The 22481-nt window shown below is 41.2% G+C and overlaps 1 protein-coding gene across 4 annotated transcripts in view; it reads left to right on the top strand.

Moving 5' to 3' along the window:
* Positions 1 to 22481, top strand: part of LOC128701838 (UDP-glucuronosyltransferase 2B1) — an 83134-nt gene that overhangs the window by 16158 nt on the left and 44495 nt on the right. For all 4 annotated transcript variants that reach the window (XM_070099792.1, XM_070099790.1, XM_053795762.2 and 1 more), the window contains 3 exons: positions 3677 to 3755; positions 9824 to 10024; positions 16274 to 16438. In XM_070099792.1, the coding sequence (XP_069955893.1) occupies positions 3687 to 3755; positions 9824 to 10024; positions 16274 to 16438 (435 nt within the window). In that variant the 5' untranslated portion in view covers positions 3677 to 3686. The remainder of the gene's footprint in view (positions 1 to 3676; positions 3756 to 9823; positions 10025 to 16273; positions 16439 to 22481) is intronic.

The raw sequence follows: 22481 nt of genomic DNA, 5'->3' as shown, positions 1-22481 counted from the left end.
CCTGGCCCCGCCTCTTCGCTGATTGCTACTAGGTCCTCTCTCTCCCTGCCCCATGAGCTCTATCATACCTCGCCTTAAAACTATGTATGGTTCCTGCCTCCACTACATCACTTTCTAAGCTATTCCATGGCCTGACTACTCTATGACTGAAGAAATACTTCCTAACATCCCTTTGATTCATCTGAGTCTTCAACTTCCAATTGTGACCTCTTGTGTCTGTGTCCCATCTCTGGAACATCCCGTCTTTGTCCACCTCGTCTATTCCGCGCAGTATTTTATATGTCGTTATCATGTCTCCCCTGACCCTCCTGTCCTCCAGTGTCGTCAGGCCGATTTCCCTCAACCTTTCTTCATAGGACAATCCCCGTAGCTCTGGGACTAGTCTTGTTGCAAACCTTTGCACTTTCTCTAATTTCTTGACGTGCTTGACTAAGTGTGGATTCCAAACTGGTGCTGCATACTCCAGTATGGGCCTGACGTAGATGGTATACAGAGTCTTAAACGAATCCTTATTGAGGTATCGGAACGCTATCCGTAGGTTTGCCAGGCGCCCGTATGCTGCAGCAGTTATCTGATTGATGTGCGCCTCGGGAGATATGCTCGGTGTTATACTCACCCCCAGATCTTTTTCCTTGAGTGAGGTTTGCAGTCTTTGGCCATCTAAACTATACTGTGTCTGCGGTCTTCTTTGCCCTTCCCCAATCTTCATGACTTTGCATTTGGCAGGGTTAAATTCAAGGAGCCAGTTGCTGGACCAGGCTTGTAGCCTGTCCAGGTCTCTTTGTAGTCCTGCCTGATCCTCGTCCGATTTGATTCTTCTCATTAACTTCACATCATCTGCAAACAAGGACACTTCTGAGTCTATCCCTTCCGTTATGTCGTTCACATATACCAAGAACAGCACAGGTCCTAGGACTGACCCCTGTGGAACCCCGCTTGTCACAGGCCCCCACTCTGACACCTTGTCGCGTACCATGACTCGTTGTTGCCTCCCTGTCAGATATTCTCTGATCCATTGCAGTGCCTTTCCTGTTATGTGTGCCTGGTCCTCTAGCTTTTGCAGTAACCTCTTGTGAGGAACTGTGTCGAAGGCCTTCTTGCAGTCCAAAAATATGCAGTCGATCCACCCCTCTCTCTCTTGTCTTACTTCTGTCACCTTGTCATAAAACTCTAGTAGGTTTGTGACACAGGATTTTCCTTCCCTGAAACCGTGCTGGTTGTCAATTATACACTTGTTTCTTTCCAGGTGCCCCACCACTCTCCTCCTGATGATCTTCTCCATGACCTTGCATACTATACACGTTAGTGATACAGGTCTGTAGTTTAGTGCCTCATGTCTGTCTCCCTTTTTAAAAATTGGGACTGCATTTGCCATTTTCCATACCTCAGGGAGTTGCCCAGTTTCAAATGATGTGTTGAAGATCTTTGTTAATGGCTCACACAATATCTCTGCTCCCTCTTTAAGGACCCATAGAGAGATGTTGTCTGGTCCCACCGCCTTTGAGGTGTCAAGTTCGCATAGCAGCTTCTTCACCTCCTCCTTGGTTATATGTACCTCATCCAGCACTTGCTGATGTGCCCCCCTGTTCTGATGTCTTGGAGTCCTACTGGTTTCCACTGTAAATACCTCTTTAAATCTTGTGTTGAGCTCCTGACAAACCTCTCGGTCGTCTCGTGTGAATTGTTCATTACTCTATAATTTGTTCATGATTGTAGCCATGTATCAACTCACAAGTTACGTTTGTAACTTGTGAGTTTATTACCTTCATACCTTGTTCAGCTATCAAAACTTTGGGGCCCAGTCCCTGGACCCATTATGTACCTTTGTAATCTGTAAATACCTTTGTAACTTGTCATGACTGTGACCAGATCTACCTGGAGTTCATTACCTTTGTAACTTGCTCATCTATCAAAACTTTGAGGCCCAGCCCCTGGACACATTATGTACCTCAGTAATCTTTTGACTACCGCCCACAGGATGGGTATGGGGTGCATAATAAACATATTAAACTAAACTAAATAACACTTGCAAATTAGGAAGATCCTGCCTCCCAAAATCCGCAGGCCTTCTTCCTGTTATATACTGTTCACACTGGTATTCAGTTGAACAACTAGTTGCAGGTATTGAAGCTTACCGCTCTCCCCCCCCCCCCACCGTCATCATGCACTCTTAACGCAATACACTACAAAATCTGTGGGGCATGAGTTCAATATACCTACAAGTTGACGAATAAGATGTATGTGCAATACTTGGTTACCTTTATTGGAAAGACTTTCGTCCTGCGCAGCAGGTTTTGTCAATCTAATACAGATGTATAAGGACAGAGGCTTTGATACAAGTGCCAGTGGAAGAATAGTGAGGCTTCATCAGTTGTATACATCCTCACAGGTGGGTGGGACCCACTGCTGGAAGTTATGCCTCTGATGTGGTTCATATTAGCAAACTCCTCCAGGGAGTTGGGCTCTTGATCTAGGAAATTGAATCTGTGGCATGCAAAGAGTATGTTACAATTTATTTGGTGTATGTCACACTTCCATATAGGCTGCCTCCTAACCAGCGAACCGGGTGCTAAGGGTTTAACGATTATTAGAGTACCCGTCGTTAAATCAGTACTTTGGTTCATTGACTAATCACAGGCAAGCCCGCTAAATGTTGAGATAATGTGGTTCAGTTGCGGTCAGCATTTGCCAGGCTTGCCTGTCTGCTGGTCAAGTACGGTGCACTCTCTCTGGCTTTGCTTTGCCATCTGTCACCAGCATGTACACTTATTATTATTCCATCTGTACATAGTGTATATATTTGTATATAGTGAGTGAAGGTAAAATATATATTATAGTCTATCTGCTGAGTTTGTTTTGCTCCAAAACCTCGTTACGACCAGGTCACAGACCATTTATTACCTGTGTTTGTAATAGATCTGTGCTCCAATTTCCTGAATTAAACTTGAATACCTTTCTTCCCCTCCCTCCACAGCGCTGTATAATCCCTACGGGTTTAGCGCTCTCCCATGATAATATGTTAGCCAAGTCGTTGTTCTACAACGACTTGGCTAACATATTATCATGGGAGATAGAACAACTTTTAGATTCATCATGGAATCTATTCTGCATGACCCTAGTGGGTTTAGCGCTTAGTTATGATTGTAACACTAACATGGAATCTTAATGTTAATATCTGGACCACCTTTTGGGTATAACTTCCAGTGGAAGATCCCGCCTACCTGTGACGGTCTTCATCTAACACTGTTCTTATGCACCATCCGCCTCTTTTACGACAGCTACAACCAAATAATGGGCTGACACAGCTGATGCTCCTCTTAAAAATATGCACATAAAAATCTGCCCATCAACCTTTTTATCTTTCATAGTCTACCACAATGTTGTAATTATGCACAATATCTTATCTCGTACACTTATTTATCCTCGTCTTCAAATAACATTTGCCCATTATCGAACTTCTTTTCGATACATTATTTAGAGGCCCTATTATCATTTACCTCTGGTACTCTAAACTTGCATGTGGGGCCATGTACAACACACACACACACACACACACATTTAGGTCTGCCACCATAATTATTCTCCGTTCAGAACGCACTCAACATTATCACTGGTATTTGGAAAATCTGCGTGTCGATTTGTGTTGCAGTACCACTTACTGATGTGTGTGTTTCAGATACCCCTACATGAAGCTGGATGGGACTTTCCACCCTCCCACCAAAATGCTATGGGAGAGACCACGTCACCTATGGCAGGTAAATAACCCAGGTATATGGTCATAACCTCTCATAAGCCAGTAACCCAGACATATGAACACAAACCTCTCACACTTCAGTAACAGAGACAATTGACCACAGAGATCTCATATAGGGACACATTTCTCTCAGACGGAAAAAAAAAAAAACTCGAGAAATAGGCATGAAGAGACTACAAGAAAGGTTGATGCAACAAGATACTTTTATAACCATAGGAAGCGAATACACACACACACACACACACACAATGACGGAAACGTCTTCTAAAGTTTTCTCTTCGAAATGTGGGTTGTGTGCTGTTCCATTCACGGTATTATGACTTAATCTTTTACAATAGGAGAATATTGTCCCTGACCTACACCTGTATGCCACACGCACCATAATTACATCCCTTCCCCCATCCCTCCAAACTTCTCCACTTCCACCTTCCATTACTAACCACAAACATTTTAAATACAGTCCCCTCAAGGGAGGTTCCTTGACGCTGGTGAGGGACTCTTGATCTTAGGAATTGGATCAGTGCTCCCGTTTCCTGAATTGAGCCTGAATACCTTCCATTCCCCCCCCCCCCACATGCGCTGTATAATCCTACGGGTTTAGCGCTCCCCATGATTATAATTAATTTAAATACAGGAAAGTAATTTATTGGGTTAAGTAACCACGAACCTTTAATAAAACAAGATAACCCAAGAGTACCCAGCACCGGACTTATTTTAATTGGAGTGTTTTTTAGGTTCTTTCTAAGATGCGACTCTCAAAAGTAGATTAATCTTATGTACAATTGTTAAGAGAGTCTCATACGTTCCGCTTCCATTACTGGTGCTTTTGGTAGAATGAAAAGTGCTACCATTGAGCTACTGTCATCCCAGTTCTTTTTGACAGATACCAATGATTGATGACTTTTTCCATATTGACCACGCTTTATGGCATATTTTTGCTGTCTGCTCCTGGCTTCGGCCTTACCGAATTCATTGGGTTGTTGTAATCATTGAGGTGCCTACCAGGAGCTCTGTAATATTTTAAGTCCTGAGTTTGAAGTACCTCAGTTGATATTTATAACTAACATGGGGCATTTTAATAATAAAATAATTTATTGCTTTGTGCGCTTGTATGAATGGTTTTCAACTAAGGGATGACCCTCTTGGGTTTAGCGCTTAGTTTTGATTATAATCGACTATGGATTAGTTTTAACTTGAGTGACTGTGAATGCGAATTTTCTCATTGCATGAATCACTGAATAACTTTTCAGTTACATCCCCCTCAAGGGAGGTTCCTTGATGCTGGCGAGGGGCTCTTGATCTAGGGATTTGGATCTGTGCTCCAGTTCCCTGAACCGAGCCTGAATACCTTCCATCCCCTCCCCTACATGCGCTATATAATCCTACGGGTTTAGCGCTCCCCCATGATTATAATAATAATTTAACATAAGAAAGGAGGAACACTGCAGGAGGCCTGTTGGCCCATACTAGGCAGGTCCTTTACAATTCATCCCACTAACAAACATTTGACCAACCCAATTTTCAATGCTACCCAAGAAATAAGCTCTGATGTGCAAGTCCCTCTCAAATCCAACCCCTCCCACTCATGTATTTATCCAACCTAAATTTGAAACTACCCAAAGTCCTAGCTTCAATAACCCAACTAGGTAGACTGTTCCACTCATCTTTTTAGTTTAATATGTTTATTATGCACCCCATACCCATCCTGTGGGCGGTAGTCAAAAGATTACAGAGGTACATAATTGGTCCAGGGACTGGACTCCAAAGTTTTGATAGCTGAGCAAGTTACAGAGGTAATGAATTCACAATTTACAAAGGTAATGAACTCACAATTTACAAAAGTAATGAACTCACAATTTACAAAGGTAATGAACTCCAGGTAGGTCTGGTCACAATCATGTCAAGTTACAAAGGTATTTACAGATTACAGAGGTACGTAATGGGTCCAGGGACTGGGCCCCCAAAGTTTTGATAGCTGAACTAGGTACAAAGGTAATGAGCTCACAAGTTACAAAGGTAATGAATACTGTAAGAATGGTTACTTACGTTTATACATGGCTACAATCATGAACAAATTATAGTGTAATGAGCAATTCACACTTCCACACCCGGTCACAACTGTAATGAGTTATTGGTGCAAATATTGATTGTTGAGTCACACACACACACACACACACACACACACACACACACACACACACACACACACACACACACACACACACACACACACACACACACACACACACACACACACACACACACACACACACATGCATGTCTCCGGAAGCACACATCAATCAGATAACTGCTGCAGCATATGGGCGCCTGGCAAACCTGAGAACAGCATTCCGACACCTTAGTAAGGAATCATTCAAGACACTGTACACCGTGTATGTCAGGCCCATACTGGAGTATGCAGCACCTGTTTGGAACCCGCACTTGATAAAGCACGTCAAGAAACTAGAGAAAGTACAAAGGTTTGCAACAAGGTTAGTTCCAGAGCTAAGGGGAATGTCCTATGAAGAAAGATTAAGGGAAATCGGCCTGACGACACTGGAGGACAGGAGGGTCAGGGGAGACATGATAACGACATATAAAATACTGCGTGGAATAGACAAGGTGGACAAGGACAGGATGTTCCAGGGAGGGGACACAGAAACAAGAGGCCACAATTGGAAGTTGAAGACACAAATGAGTCAGAGAGATAGTAGGAAGTATTTCTTCAGTCATAGAGTTGTAAGGCAGTGGAATAGCCTAGAAAATGACGTAGTGGAGGCAGGAACCATACACAGTTTTAAGACGAGGTTTGATAAAGCTCATGGAGCGGGGAGAGAGAGGGTCTAGTAGCAACCGGTGAAGAGGCGGGGCCAGGAGCTAGGACTCGACCCCTGCAACCACAAATAGGTGAGGTGAGTACACACACACACGCAACCACAAATAGGTGAGTACACACACAGACAGACACACACACACACACACACACACACACACACACACACACTTTAGTTTAATATCTTTATTATGCACCTCATACCCATCCTGTGGGCGGTAGTCAAAAGATTACAAAGGTGGAAATAAATGGTATAAAATACCGACACAATGGAAATATAAACACAAATGCAGTATAATGTGATCCTTTATTGACTACGTTTCGCCCACACAGTGGGCTTTTTCACTGTGTGGGCGAAACGTAGTCAATAAAGGATCACATTATACTGCATTTGTGTTTATATTTCCAGATTACAAAGGTACATAATGGGTCCAGTGACTGGACCCCAAAGTTATGATAGCTGAACTAGTTACAAAGGTAATGAACTCCAGGTAGATCTGGTCACAATCATGGCAAGTTACAGAGGTAATGAATCAGCCTCACTCCTATACATGGTTACAGTCATGAACAAATCCACTCATCTACTACCCTATTTCCAAACCAATACTTTCCTATGTCCTTTCTAAATCTAAACTTATCTAATTTAAATCCATTACTGCGGGTTCTCTCTTGGAGAGAGATCCTCAAGACCTTGTTAATATCCCCTTTATTAATACCTATCTTCCACTTATACACTTCGATCAGGTCTCCCCTCATTCTTCGTCTAACAAGTGAATGTAACTTAAGAGTCTTCAATCTTTCTTCATAAGGAAGATTTCATTTACAACATTTAGTTAATTTTGAACACTCCTTTATCATCTGTTGACTGGGGTAACGAAGAGAGCTATCAATATGACAGTTTTCTGAACACCATACATGCTGCTCAAAGAACGTTTATCCCTTATAAGGAAATTAGATCAAATAGAAATGACCCAAAATGGATGAATAATAGGCTGAAATATCTACTAGGGCATAAGAAAGGAATTTATAGGCGTATCAAAAGAGGCGAGGGTCATCTTACGAATCAGTATATTGACATTAAGAGGGACATTAAAAAAGGGATAAGAAAAGCTAAAAGGGACTATGAAATTAAAGTTGCTAGGGATTCTAAAACTAACCCAAAAAGTTTTTTCCAGGTATATACCCCTCAAGGAAGGTTCCTTGATGTTGGTGAGGGGCTCTTGATTTAGAGAATTGGATCTGTGCTCCAGTTCCCCGAATTAAGCCTGAATGCCTTCCACATCCCCCCCCCCAGGCGCTGTATAATCCTCCGGGTTTAGCGCTTCCCCCTTGATTATAATAATAATAATCCAGGTATATAGAACAAAAGTCAGAGATAAGATAGGTCCCCTTAAAAATAACTATGGGCATCTTACTGACAAAGAGAATGAAATGTGCTCGATTTTAAATAATTATTTTCTCTCGGTTTTTACACAGGAAGACACTAATAATATTCCGGTAATTAATTTTTATAGTGGATCAGAAGAAGATAAATTATGTAACATCACAGTCACTAGTGAAATGGTTGTGAAGCAGATAAACCGACTGAAGCAAAATAAGTCACCGGGTCCTGATGAGGTTTTTTCAAGGGTTCTTAAGGAATGCAAAATGGAAGTCTGTGAACCATTAACTAATATTTTTAATTTATCTCTTCAAACAGGTGTAGTGTCTGATATGTGGAAGATGGCTAATGTAATTCCTATTTTTAAAACAGGGGACAAGTCGTTACCGTCAAATTACCGCCCAATAAGCCTGACCTCAATTGTAGGCAAATTACTAGAGTCAATTATAGCTGAGATTATAAGAAGCCATCTCGATAAGCATAGCTTGATTAATGATACTCAGCATGGATTCACAAGAGGCCGGTCTTGTCTAACTAATTTATTAACTTTCTTCAGTAAAGCTTTTGAGGCTGTTGACCATGATAAAGAATTTGATATTATTTACTTAGATTTTAGTAAGGCATTTGATAGAGTTCCGCACCAAAGACTGTTGAAGAAAGTAGCAGCTCATGGCATTGGGGGAAGGGTGCTCTCGTGGATCGAGTCATGGCTCACAGACAGGAAGCAGAGAGTGTCCATAAATGGGGTTAAATCCGAGTGGGGATCAGTAACAAGTGGCGTTCCACAGGGATCAGTCTTGGGCCCGTTGTTGTTTATAATATATATCAATGATCTTGATGAAGGAATTGCTAGTGATATGAGCAAATTCGCCGATGACACGAAGATAGGTAGGATAATTGATTCAAACGTAGATGTTAGGGAACTTCAGGAGGATTTAGACAAACTCTACTCTTGGTCAGAAAAGTGGCAGATGCAGTTCAATGTAGATAAATGCAAGGTTCTGAAGCTCGGGAGTGTCCATAACCCTAGCACTTATAAGTTAAATAATGTAGAACTTAGCCATACAGATTGCGAAAAGGACTTGGGGGTTATGGTAAGCAGCAACCTTAAACCAAGACAGCAATGCCTAAGCGTACGTAATAAGGCAAATAGATTACTGGGATTTATATCAAGAAGTGTAAGCAACAGAAGTCCAGAGGTCATACTGCAGCTTTATACATCATTAGTAAGGCCTCACCTAGATTATGCAGCTCAATTCTGGTCTCCATATTACAGAATGGACATAAATTCGTTAGAAAACATTCAGCGTAGGATGACTAAATTAATACATAGCATTAGAAATCTTCCTTATGAAGAAAGATTGAAGACTCTTAAGTTACATTCACTTGTTAGACGAAGAATGAGGGGAGACCTGATCGAAGTGTATAAGTGGAAGATAGGTATTAATAAAGGGGATATTAACAAGGTCTTGAGGATATCTCTCCAAGAGAGAACCCGCAGTAATGGATTTAAATTAGATAAGTTTAGATTTAGAAAGGACATAGGAAAGTATTGGTTTGGAAATAGGGTAGTTGATGAGTGGAACAGTCTACCTAGTTGGGTTATTGAGGCTAGGACTTTGGGTAGTTTTAAATTTAGGTTGGATAAGTACATGAGTGGGAGGGGTTGGATTTGAGAGGGACTTGCACATCGGAGCTTGTTTCTTGGGTGGCATTGAAAATTGGGTTGGTCAAATGTTTGTTAGTGGGATGAATTGTAAAGGACCTGCCTAGTATGGGCCAACAGGCCTGCTGCAGTGTTCCTCCTTTCTTATGTTCTTATGTTCTTATCAACCTTTCATCTGTCTGCGAACAGATTCCCACCGATGTGTTCGGACTGATCGATGCTCACTGCATTACACTTCTGGGGGATTCTGCATTGTTGAGGAGGCTGCAGCGGGCCAACTTCACTCTGGCTGTAGTGGACATCATCGGCAACGAGTGCTCCTTGGCACTGGCCTACACTCTCCATCTCCCTGTCATCGGGTTCTGGGGTTTTTCCTTTCAGGGTGGCGAGGTAAGGAACCTACCTAATACACCACACACTAACTCACAAAATCGTAATGACACGATTGCAGACAAACCATACCACGGGCGGGGATTAAACTCTTGGAGAGTGAGTTGTAAATCACTGGGCCAGCTGACTACAATTAGATTCATCCAGCTAGGTATATTTATACACCATAGAGAGGTTAGCACAGGCCCCACTGTGACCACAAATGCAAGTTTTTACAGATGAATCTCCCGCCAGCGTGGCCGTTACGACCTCTAGCTCTAGTCCCCTCAAAACCGTCGTCATGACTTATGAAATCGTAATGACACGATTGCAAACAAACCATACCACGTGCGGGGAGGTAATAATGTTAAGTCAATAATGTTAAGTCGGCCCATAATGCCTAGGCATAACAGAGGCTCTTTTTGCACTGCAACTCATTATTGTAAATACATAATCTCAATGTACTATTTGCAAAGACATAAATAAATACACTACACATGTACCTCCAGGGTGAAGTAAGGAAGGTACGCACCAATGTCTCTTGTATTCTATTTAGCCTCGTACCTCCTGGGACTACTGTTCCACATCTTTGAGATATTTGAGTTTTTTGTTAATTAGTTTGATCTCTATATTATACACCCTATATTTATCCCTTTTTCATTAGTTATACTTGTTCATTATATATATATATATATATATATATATATATATATATATATATATATATATATATATATATATATATATATATATATATATATATATATATATATATATACTTATTTATTTTATTAACACATCGGCCGATTCCCACCAAGACAGGGTGGTCCGAGAAAGTAAAACTTTCATCATTCACTCCATCAGTCTTGCCAGAAGGATGCTTTACACTACAGTTATAAAGCTGCAACATTAACACCCCTCCTTCAGAGTGCAGGCACTGTACTTCTCATCTCCAGGACTCAAGTCCGGCCTGCCGGTTTCCCTGAACCCCTTCATAAATGTTACTTTGCTCACACTCCAACAGCACGTCAAGTATTAAAAACCATTAGTCTCCATTCACTCCTATCAAACACGCTCATGCATGCCTGCTGGAAGTCCAAGCCCCTCGCACACAAAACCTCCTTTACCCCCTCCCTCCAACCCTTGCTAGGCCGACCCCTACCCCGCCTTCCCTCCACTACAAGTTCATACACTCTCGAAGTCATTCTGTTTTGTTCCATTCTCTCTATATGTCCGAACCACCTCAACAACCCTTCCTCAGCCCTCTGGACAACAGTTTTGGTAATCCCACACCTTCTCCTAATTTCTAAACTACGAAATCTCTGCATTATATTCACACCACACATTGCCCTCAGACATGACATCTCCACTGCCTCCAGCCTTCTCCTCGTTGCAACATTCATCATCCATGCTTCACACCCATACAAGAGTGTTGGAAATAAGTCACTCTGTCTGACTTTTTTGGGTTATCCTAGGTTCTCTACACATATGCTGCTATGTATGATAATTCTATGTAACTGTATTTGTGTATACCTGAATAAACTTACTTACTTACTTAACTATACTCTCATACATTCCCATCTTTGCTTCCACAAAGTTCTTTGTCTCCACAGACTCCTAAGTGCACCACTCACCTTTTTCCCCTCATCAATTCTATGATTCATCTCCTTCATAGACCCATCTGCTGACAAGTTCACTCCTAAATATCTGAATACATTCACCTCCTCTATACTCTCTCCCTCCAATTTGATATCCAATCTTTCATCACCTAATCTTTTTATTCTCCTCATAACCTTACTCTTATATATATATATATATATATATATATATATATATATATATATATATATATATATATATATATATGGGGCATTGTGAAATGTGAACTACGAATAGACGGCGATGATAATTATGATTAATCTGGTTACCTAGTTGTGTGAGGTTAATTATCTGTCCATTATCCAGGGGTATAGAATCGAATCGAGGTTACCATTAACCAGGTAATGTTTAATGTTGATTGTTTGTTGTAATGAATAAATTTTATCGCTATCTAATAGTGCGATTAACATATGAACTGTCTTCGTTATTGATAATTGTTTATAATATGCTTAACAGATTGTTGCAAAGTCTGTCATTTTGTATGTCTAACACACTCTTATTCCTCCTCTCTTGCTGTCTGCTGATATTACTACCACTGCCATGATTCACTAAATCATAATAACATGGAACAGGTTAGGGTTTGAACCCATGGCGAGCAAGTACTAAAATTCACGGGCCAATGCGCTAGCCACTGGGCCAGGTGGCTCTAATAAGTCTCCTCCAACTTGGTATATTTCTGTACACACCATATGGTGGACTTACGGACTCTCTTGCCATGGGTCCAGACCCCCACCAATTTTGTTTTTTACTTCCGCTAATTGTAGCAGCAGCAACAACAACAGTTACAATAACTTACAATTATTACAACTATTATAATAATAACATCACTATCACAGTAATAATCAGTAATAGCAATCAATAATAATCAATAATAGCAATAGTAACATAATATTAATAACTGCTCTTCCCTCTACCCGCAACCTTGGGGAAAATTTGTTTAATATTTGTATCTAGATAACCTACTGCAACAATCGTGAAAAAACCCACTACATACCAACTTTTATAATTTCGATATGTTAAGATCTTTATCAAGTATGCCCCTCAAGGAAGGTTCCTTGATGTTGGTGAGGGGCTCTTGATTTAGGGAATTGGATCTGTGCTCCAGTTCCCCAAATTAAGCCTGAATGCCTTCCACATCCCCCCCCAGGCGCTGTATAATCCTCCGGGTTTAGCGCTTCCCCCTTGATTGTAATAATAATAAATTTATCAAGTATGGCTAGACAATCTATAATTGATCGAAATGTCAGCATAAATATTTTTCTTCAGCTTATATTTTCTTGATTAGTTTTGTATCTAGTTGCTTTTGTGTACACGTATTTTTGACTACCTTTAGATGAACGAAGTGTTGTCGTTATAAGTTGTGGTGATAGTTCCTTAGATGAGGCAGTACACTGAGCTATAATGCACATATAACTCGTACACAGGAGAAAGAAACTTATGAAGACATTTCGGTCCAACTTGGACCATTAACTATTTGTAGTTTGGTTGGTGGGTTGCGTAGCAAGTGTCTCTGGCTCAGTTACAATCTATCGACCTTGGAGAATAAAAAGGCACAATACCGTGACTGGAACAATACACTACAAAGCCAAGGTCGATGGTACACTACACTGATAACACCCAGGTAGGAGAAAAACTTACAACGGCGTTTCGGTCCGATTTTGACCATTAATAGTCCCGTTAATGTTCTAAGGGGAACCAAAACATCGTCATAAGTATCACTTGCGTGCGAGTTGTATGTGTAGTGTACGATCAGCCATGGCTCTGTAGTACTGTACTTGGAACTGTGCTAATATAGTGATTAGATGAAATTGTTCTATAGCTGCTGTTTCTTTGGTGTTCTTAAAGTGATGTTGTGGATGACCACATGTTTTATAGGGCTTTGCAGTGGCGTCGTAAAGAGGGGGCGGGCCGCCCCGGGTGACACCATGAAGGGGTGGCACCATAGAGCCTCTAAAGAAGGTGACACTAATGCCTAAAACAGTACTGCAGCAACATTAGAGAAAAATATTTCGTTTCTATATAGCCTATTATATGATTACAGAGTACAAATGGGCCTATCTACGGAAAAAAACATTGATTTTGATGATGTGATAGATGATCTTGCAGGATTGAAGCCAAGGAAATGTAAGATCAGATTCATTGAGATGATACCTGTACTCAAGGTGAAATCGGAATTAGTGTTGCTCTGATATTGCAATGTTTTTCTTTATTTTTATTTTTTTTTATTTTTTGCATTGTTGAAGATGAATAAATGTATGATCTGTTGCCTGTACTAAAAGTGGTATGAGTTTATTTCCTCAATATTACTACGACTATATATTTTATCATTAATAAAGTCGAGAAGTATTCTCCTGTTCGGTTTATGACCCTTAAACGTTCTCATTGCTAAACATTAGTCACTGGTCATGTAGTAGTGACGTAACTGGAGTTTACTTCCCCCGCCCTTGGATTTCATGGGGGTGACACCAAAGATGCCGCCCCGGGTGACACCAACCCTAGCAACGCCACTGGGGCTTTGTTAATGGCTAGATTTTCTTTCTGTATACTAGAGCATCTAAGTCTTAGGCAGCAATATTTTGATACATGGTGAAGCATCTGTCAGTTTACAGCTAGCAAAACTTCCTTCATAATGTTACTCTCACAGGTGTCATGTCATGTTATGTCATTCACATATACCAGAAACAGCACCGGCTCTAGGACTGACCCTTGTGGAACCCCGCTCGTCACAGGCGCCCACTTAACACCTCATCACGTATCATCACTCATTCTTACTGTCAAGTATTCTCTGATCCATTGCAATGCCTTTTCTGTTATTCTTGCCTGCTCCTCTAGCTTTTACACTAATCTCTTGTGTGGAACTGTGTTGAAGGTCTTTTTACAGTCCAAAAAAAATGCAGTCTACCCACTCCTCCTTCTTATGTCTTCTGTCACCTTGTCGTAAAACATCAGTAGGAATGTGACTGACACAGGATTTCCCCTTCCTGAAACCGTGTATAGCTCATTCCTTTCTAGGTACTCCACCAGTCTTTTCCCAATAAACTTCTAGACTTTGCACACTATACATGTCAGTGACACTGGTCTGTAGTGCTACCTGCCTGTTTCCTTTCTTAATGACTGGGACTAAATTTGCTGTCTTCGACACCTCAGGTAGTTGCCATGTTTCGATAGGTGTGTTGATTGTTGTTAGTGGCGCACACAGCGCCTCTGCTCCCTCTCTCAGGACCCACGGAGAGATATTGTCCTTTGAGGTATCTAGCTCACTTAGCAGCCTCTTCACCGCCTGTAGTCCAGTCTGTCTCCACTGAAAACACTATCTTAAATCTCGTGTTTAGCTCTTCACATACTTCTTTGTCCTTGAACAGTGTGTGTGTCTGCAACTTTGTGGTTTCTCTAAGCTGCAAGATGCATAAATTTATTGCTATCAGGGAATACACTATCAAATTGTCTAGTTCTTATGCTTGTCTCCTTGCGAGGAAACAAGCACAGTAATAACTGTATTCCTTTGTACTTCTCTGTATCATGTTCAAATAAATAAATAAATAAATAAATAAATAAATAAATAGGTTCTGTGTTGATCTTAAACACTGTTTTGAGAGGTATATTTAGCGATTTTCTTCCTCTTGGTGCACCCTGTGATACACATTGCTAAATTGTAAAAATGCTCTACCGTACTTCAGTGCTTTAATATTTGAAGTACGTATCGATGAAGAGTTTTATTGGTGTAGTTGTCGAGAATATCTATTTTCTGGACATTCCGTAAGTCTCAATTTGTTACAGGTTTAAGTTTTATTTTATTAATGGTATAAAGAACTGACAAGTAGATGACAAAGACACATGTTTACTGTGAGGAGGTTTCGCCAAGCAGTAGATTTATGGAGCCAGTATAGAGAATAAACTGTTTAGTTTAATATCTTTATTTTGCACCCCATACCCATCCTGTGGGCGGTAGTCAAAAGATTACAGAGGTACATAATGTGTCCAGGGACTGGGCCTCAAAGTTTTGATAGCTGAACAAGTTACAAAGATAATGAACTCACAATTTACAAAGGTAATGAACTCAGTTACAAAGGTAATGAACTCACAATTTACAAAGGTAATGAACTCACAATTACAAAGGTAATGAACTCACAATTTACAAAGGTAATGAACTCCAGGTAGGTCTGGTCACAATCATGACAAGTTACAAAGGTATCTACAGATTACAGAGGTACATAATGGGTCCAGGGACTGGGCCCCCAAAGTTTTGATAGCTGAACTAGGTACAAAGGTAATGAACTCACAAGTTACAAAGGTAATGAATCCTGTAAGTATCGTTACTTACGTTTATACATGGCTACGATCATGAACAAATTATAGAGTAATAAGCAATTCACGATTCCACACTCGGTCACAACTGTAATGGAATAAACTGGAAGAGTCCGTCAACCGCGACAGACGTTCAGTTCCTCGGTCTCGCCTCAGATGACCTCTTCGTGTCTTCCAGTTTATTCTCTACAGAATATATACATCCACAGTAAAAATGCCAAAGTATTGCGCACGTATTTTCCATAAGGTAATTTAGGCTGTTGTCTCCCTTATGTGGTAATCAAATTAACACACTCGCTCTTGCAGTCTCGGGCTGCTGGGGTGTTCCAGTCTCCAGCTCTCGTTCCCAACTTCCTGAGTGAGGTAGGCGCATCTATGAGCTTCCTGGAGAGGGTGTGGAACACACTCTTGATGCTGGCAGAGACTACACTCATTTCTTACCACTTCAGCGTCGTAGACTCTCATATCAAGGTAGGTGTTAGCTGTCTTAGGCCGTGTCTGTGTGTGTGTACTCACCTATGGTTGCCGTGTCTGTGTGTGTGTACTCACCTATGGTTGCCGTGTCTGTGTGTGTGTACTCACCTATGGTTGCCGTGTCTGTGTGTGTGTACTCACCTATGGTTGCAGGGGCCGAGTCTGTGTCTGTCCGTCCTATTTTATCCCTCTCCCTCTTTTTTTTAAATAGTAGTCACGATGCATTTATATATACTTAGGCTTATAATACTGTACTCTGTATTGCTATCCACTAATGTATGTATGTAGTTGGTTATATTATTACATCTATATTCCTCTTTCCCTGTATAAATTGTTGCATTTGCTATGGGATGATGGCGGTATCTTCATAAATAATTCCATCTCTCCTGTGTATGGGATAAATTATTCTGAGAGGTGGCAGTTCCGAAGTGATAGTAACATCAGCTGTGTTGGAACGAAAACTTTGAAGCTCTAACAGCGGCAGATGAATTCTTGATGGAATACTTGACGATAGCCTCATTGACCTACTCAAACTTGCCAGTATATGTAGGCTGACAGATTTTTACAATCTAAAAAAAGTCCCATCCTGCATGATGGAATAGGGCTGGAGAACATAGCTTTTATTCCACTGTGTAATTATATAGAATAGGCCCCTCAAGGAAGGCTCCTTGACGCTGGTGAGGGGCTCTTGATCTAGGGAATTGGATCTGTGCTCCAGTTCCCTGAATTAAGCCTGAATGCCTTCCATCCCCCCATAGGCGCTGTATAATCCTACGGGTTTAGTGCTTCCCCCTTGATTATAATAATAATAATATATAGAATAGGGTAGCAGCACATTTCGGATTTATAAAATTTAATTAAAAAATATTTTACTCTTAAGGATTGTACGTGAATAAAGAGGTTCTTTTGTGTGTATATTATAATACAACCTAAAATGTGGTATCCTACCTCAGCTCATTTTAAAGTTTCTTTCTAACAGTATTTTATTATTCTCTCCTCATCTCATCCCCTCCCCTCAGGAGAGGTTCCTTGATGTTGGTGAGGGGCTCTTGATTTAGGGAACTGGATCTGTGCTCAAGTTCCCCGAATTAAGCCTGAATGCCTTCCACATTCCCCCCCCCCCCAAGCGCTGTATAATCCTACGGGTTTAGCGCTTCCCCTTGATTATAATAATAATAATCCTCATCCCCTACCCCTTACTCCCCTTCTCTATCTCTCTCTCTCTTCTCCCCTACCATCCCACCTTTAACATTCTTCCAAGGGGAATTTGTTCCTATGGGAAAATAACTCGTGTCATTAGATTGGTCCGAGAGTAGAATGCGTCCTCTATACCTCTGAAACTAACAATGAAATTGCAGACCAGATCACTGTGCAGCGTCTGGCTCATCCTCGACTTCGACTTTTATGACCAGAGCTTTGATAAGACGGGGGAGGAAAAAGGAAGGGGAAGCATGGGAATACTGGAAAAGGATGGGAGGGAGGAGGAAATAAAGGCAAGTGGCCCAACCACTTCAGTGCAATGTGTACAAATGTACCGCAGGCATGGAAGTAGATGTAGAAGGGTCGCCTGAGCAACCGGGCTGTTACTGCTGGCTGCACCCAAACTGACGTACGAACTTTAGCCCGGCTGGTCAGGTATTGACTTTAGGTGCCTGTCCAAGGCCGATTCCCACCAAGGCAGGGTGGCCCGAAAAAGAAAAACTTTCACCATCATTCACTCCATCACTGTCTTGCCAGAAGGGTGCTTTACACTACAGTTTTTAAACTGCAACATTAACACCCCTCCTTCAGAGTGCAGGCACTGTACTTCCCATCTCCAGGACTCAAGTCCGGCCTGCCGGTTTCCCTGAATCCCTTCATAAATGTTACTTTGCTCACACTCCAACAGCACGTCAAGTATTAAAAATCATTTGTCTCCATTCACTCCTATCAAACACGCTCACGCATGCCTGCTGGAAGTCCAAGCCCCTCGCACACAAAACCTCCTTTACCCCCTCCCTCCAACCTTTCCTAGGCCGACCCCTACCCCGCCTTCCTTCCACTACAGACTGATACACTCTTGAAGTCATTCTGTTTCGCTCCATTCTCTCTACATGTTCGAACCACCTCAACAACCCTTCCTCAGCCCTGTGGACAACAGTTTTGGTAATCCCGCACCTCCTCCTAACTTCCAAACTACGAATTCTCTGCATTATATTCACACCACACATTGCCCTCAGACATGACATCTCCACTGCCTCCAGCCTTCTCCTCGCTGCAACATTCATCACCCACGCTTCACACCCATATAAGAGCGTTGGTAAAACTATACTCTCATACATTCCCCTCTTTGCCTCCAAGGACAAAGTTCTTTGTCTCCACAGACTCCTAAGTGCACCACTCACTCTTTTTCCCTCATCAATTCTATGATTCACCTCATCTTTCATAGACCCATCCGCTGACACGTCCAATCCCAAATATCTGAATACATTCACCTCCTCCATACTCTCTCCCTCCAATCTGATATTCAATCTTTCATCACCTAATCTTTTTGTTATCCTCATAACCTTACTCTTTCCTGTATTCACCTTTAATTTTCTTCTTTTGCACACCCTACCAAATTCATCCACCAATCTCTGCAACTTCTCTTCAGAATCTCCCAAGAGCACAGTGTCATCAGCAAAGAGCAGCTGTGACAACTCCCACTTTGTGTGTGATTCTTTATCTTTTAACTCCACGCCTCTTGCCAAGACCCTCGCATTTACTTCTCTTACAACCCCATCTATAAATATATTAAACAACCACGGTGACATCACACATCCTTGTCTAAGGCCTACTTTTACTGGGAAAAATTTCCCTCTTTCCTACATACTCTAACTTGAGCCTCACTATCCTCGTAAAAACTCTTCACTGCTTTCAGTAACCTACCTCCTACACCATACACTTGCAACATCTGCCACATTTCCCCCCTATCCACCCTGTCATACGCCTTTTCCAAATCCATAAATGCCACAAAGACCTCTTTAGCCTTATCTAAATACTGTTCACTTATATGTTTCACTGTAAACACCTGGTCCACACACCCCCTACCTTTCCTAAAGCCTCCTTGTTCATCTGCTATCCTATTCTCCGTCTTACTCTTAATTCTTTCAATTATAACTCTACCATACACTTTACCAGGTATACTCAACAGACTTATCCCCCTATAATTTTTGCACTCTCTTTTATCCCCTTTGCCTTTATACAAAGGAACTATGCATGCTCTCTGCCAATCCCTAGGTACCTTACCCTCTTCCATACATTTATTAAATAATTGCACCAACCACTCCAAAACTATATCCCCACCTGCTTTTAACATTTCTATCTTTATCCCATCAATCCCGGCTGCCTTACCCCCTTTCATTTTACCTACTGCCTCACGAACTTCCCCCACACTCACAACTGGCTCTTCCTCACTCCTACAAGATGTTATTCCTCCTTGCCCTATACACGAAATCACAGCTTGCCTATCGTAATCAACATTTAACAATTCCTCAAAATATTCCCTCCATCTTCCCAATACCTCTAACTCTCCATTTAATAACTCTCCTCTCCTATTTTTAACTGACAAATCCATTTGTTCTCTAGGCTTTCTTAACTTGTTAATCTCACTCCAAAACTTTTTCTTATTTTCAACAAAATTTGTTGATAACATCTCACCCACTCTCTCATTTGCTCTCTTTTTACATTGCTTCACCACTCTCTTAACCTCTCTCTTTTTCTCCATATACTCTTCCCTCCTTGCATCACTTCTACTTTGTAAAAACTTCTCATATGCTAACTTTTTCTCCGTTACTACTCTCTTTACATCATCATTCCACCAATCGCTCCTCTTCCCTCCTGCACCCACTTTCCTGTAACCACAAACTTCTGCTGAACACTCTAACACTACAATTTTAAACCTACCCCATACCTCTTCGACCCCATTGCCTATGCTCTCATTAGCCTATCTATCCTCCAATAGCTGTTTATATCTTACCCTAACTGCCTCCTCTTTTAATTTATAAACCTTCACCTCTCTCTTCCCTGATGCTTCTATTCTCCTTGTATCCCATCTACCTTTTACTCTCAGTGTAGCTACAACTAGAAAGTGATCTGATATATCTGTGGCCCCTCTACAAACATGTACATCCTGAAGTCTACTCAACAGTCTTTTATCTACCAATACATAATCCAACAAACTACTGTCATTTCGCCCTACATCATATCTTGTATACTTATTTATCCTCTTTTTCTTAAAATATGTATTACCTATAACTAAACCCCTTTCTATACAAAGTTCAATCAAAGGGCTCCCATTATCATTTACACCTGGCACCCCAAACTTACCTACCATACCCTCTCTAAAAGTTTCTCCTACTTTAGCATTCAGGTCCCCTACCACAATTACTCTCTCACTTGGTTCAAAGGCTCCTATACATTCACTTAACATCTCCCAAAATCTCTCTCTCTCCTCTGCATTCCTCTCTTCTCCAGGTGCATACACGCTTATTATGACCCACTTCTCACATCCAACCTTTACTTTAATCCACATAATTCTTGAATTTACACATTCATATTCTCTTTTCTCCTTCCATAACTGATCATTTAACATTACTGCTACCCCTTCCTTTGCTCTAACTCTCTCAGATACTCCAGATTTAATCCCATTTATTTCCCCCCACTGAAACTCTCCTATCCCCTTCAGCTTTGTTTTGCTTAGGGCCAGGACATCCAACTTCTTTTCATTCATAACATCAGCAATCATCTGTTTCTTGTCATCCGCACTACATCCACGCACATTTAAGCATCCCAGTTTTATAAAGTTTTTCTTCTTCTCTTTTTTAGTAAATGTCTACAGGAGAAGGGGTTACTAGCCCATTGCTCCCGGCATTTTAGTCGCCTCATACGACACGCATGGCTTACGGAGGAAAGATTCTTTTCCACTTCCCCATGGACAATAGAAGAAATAAAGAAGAACAAGAGCTATTTAGAAAAAGGAGAAAAACCTAGATGTATGTATATATATATATATGCATGTGCGTGTCTGTGAAGTGTGACCAAAGTGTAAGTAGGAGTAGCAAGATATCCCTGTTATCTAGCGTGTTTAGGTAGTAGGTTGGTAGACAGCAACCACCCAGGGAGGTACTACCGTCCTGCCAAGTGAGTGTAAAACGAAAGCCTGTAATTGTTTTACATGATGGTAGGATTGCTGGTGTCTTTTGTCTGTCTCATAAATATGCAAGATTACAGGTACGTCTTGCTACTTCTACTTACACTTAGGTCACACTACACATACATGTACATGTTTATTTATACACACTCATCTGAGTTTTCTTGGATTTTATCTTAATAGTTCTTGGTCTTATTACTTTTCCTTTTATATCCATGGGGAAGTGGAATAAGAATCTTTCCTCCGTAAGCCATGCGTGTTGTAAAAGTCAACTCAAATGCCGGGAACAATGGGCTAGTAACCCCTTTTCCTGTAAAGATTACTAAAAAGAATAAGAAGAAGAAAATTGTCAAAGTGGGAAGTCTGAATGTGCGTGGATGTTGTGCAAATGATAAGAAAGAGATGATTGTGGATGTTATGAATGAGAAGAAACTGGATGTCCTGGCTTTAAGTGAAACAAAGCTGAAGGGGGTGGGAGAGTTTCAATGGAGAGGAATAAATGGGATTAGGTCAGGGGTTTCAAATAGAGTTAGAGCTAAAGAAGGAGTAGCAATAATGTTGAAGGATAAGCTATGGCAGGAAAAGAGGGACTACAAATGCATAAATTCAAGGATTATGTGGAGTAAAATAAAGATTGGATGTGAAAAGTGGGTTATAGTAAGCGTGTATGCACCTGGAGAAGAGAGAAGTGTAGAGGAGAGAGAGAGAGATTCTGGGAAATGTTGAGTGAATGCATGGGGAGTTTTGAATCAAGTGTGAGAGTAATGGTGGTTGGGGATTTCAATGCTAAAGTGGGTAAAAATGTTATGGAGGGAGTAGTAGGTAAATTTGGGGTGCCAGGGGTAAATGTAAATGGGGAGCCTTTAATTG

This window comes from Cherax quadricarinatus, chromosome 69, assembly GCF_038502225.1.
Source record: "Cherax quadricarinatus isolate ZL_2023a chromosome 69, ASM3850222v1, whole genome shotgun sequence".
Lineage (NCBI taxonomy): Eukaryota > Metazoa > Arthropoda > Malacostraca > Decapoda > Parastacidae > Cherax > Cherax quadricarinatus.
Note: the sequence above shows the minus strand (reverse complement) of the source record. Positions and strands in the feature narration are given on the sequence as shown.